The 550-nt window shown below is 70.7% G+C and overlaps 1 protein-coding gene across 1 annotated transcript in view; it reads right to left on the bottom strand.

Moving 5' to 3' along the window:
- LOC102376674 (sodium/potassium-transporting ATPase subunit alpha-3) overlaps positions 1 to 550 on the bottom strand; it is a gene marked incomplete at its 3' end in the record, with an annotated part of 10,677 nt that overhangs the window by 5,869 nt on the left and 4,258 nt on the right. Inside the window, exon 4 of the mRNA XM_006038857.2 lies at positions 85 to 353. Within this exon, the coding sequence (XP_006038919.2) occupies positions 85 to 353 (269 nt within the window). The remainder of the gene's footprint in view (positions 1 to 84; positions 354 to 550) is intronic.

Here is a 550-nt window from a genome sequence, read left to right as displayed (position 1 = left end):
CCCCTAAGACCCCTCCCCAGGGCCCCCTGTGGGTCTCTACTCCCCGCGCCCCCTCTGTCCCTGCCGCCCCGGCCGAGCGCTCACGGTGACGGTGGCCAGCAGTCCCTCGGGCACATTGGCGACGATGATACCGATGAGGAAGATGACGGCCTCGAGCCAGCTGTAGCCCAGAATGAGCGAGAGCACGAAGAAGGAGATGCCGAGGAAGACGGCGACGCCGGTGATGAGCTGGATGAAGTGCTCGATCTCCACCGCGATCGGGGTTTTGCCCACCTCCAGCCCCGAGGCCAGCGTGGCGATGCGGCCCATCACCGTGCGGTCGCCCGTGGCGATCACCACCCCCCGGGCCGTGCCTGTGGAGGTGAGCGGGGGTCAGTCGGAGCCCCTCACTCCCGACTCGCAGCCCACTTCCTCCCCCGAGCGTGCCTGGGGCCCCTCACTCCCGACCTGCGGCCCCCTGCCCCCACGCCCACGCCCGTTGGTGCCCCTCACCCTCACTCCTGACCCACAGCCCTTGTCTCCCACCCCTGCCGGGGCCCCTCGCCCCCGA

The sequence above is a fragment of the Alligator sinensis genome, unplaced genomic scaffold (genome assembly GCF_000455745.1).
Source record: "Alligator sinensis unplaced genomic scaffold, ASM45574v1 scaffold1575_2, whole genome shotgun sequence".
Classification (NCBI taxonomy): Eukaryota; Metazoa; Chordata; order Crocodylia; family Alligatoridae; genus Alligator; species Alligator sinensis.
This window is presented reverse-complemented; position numbering and strand designations above follow the sequence as displayed.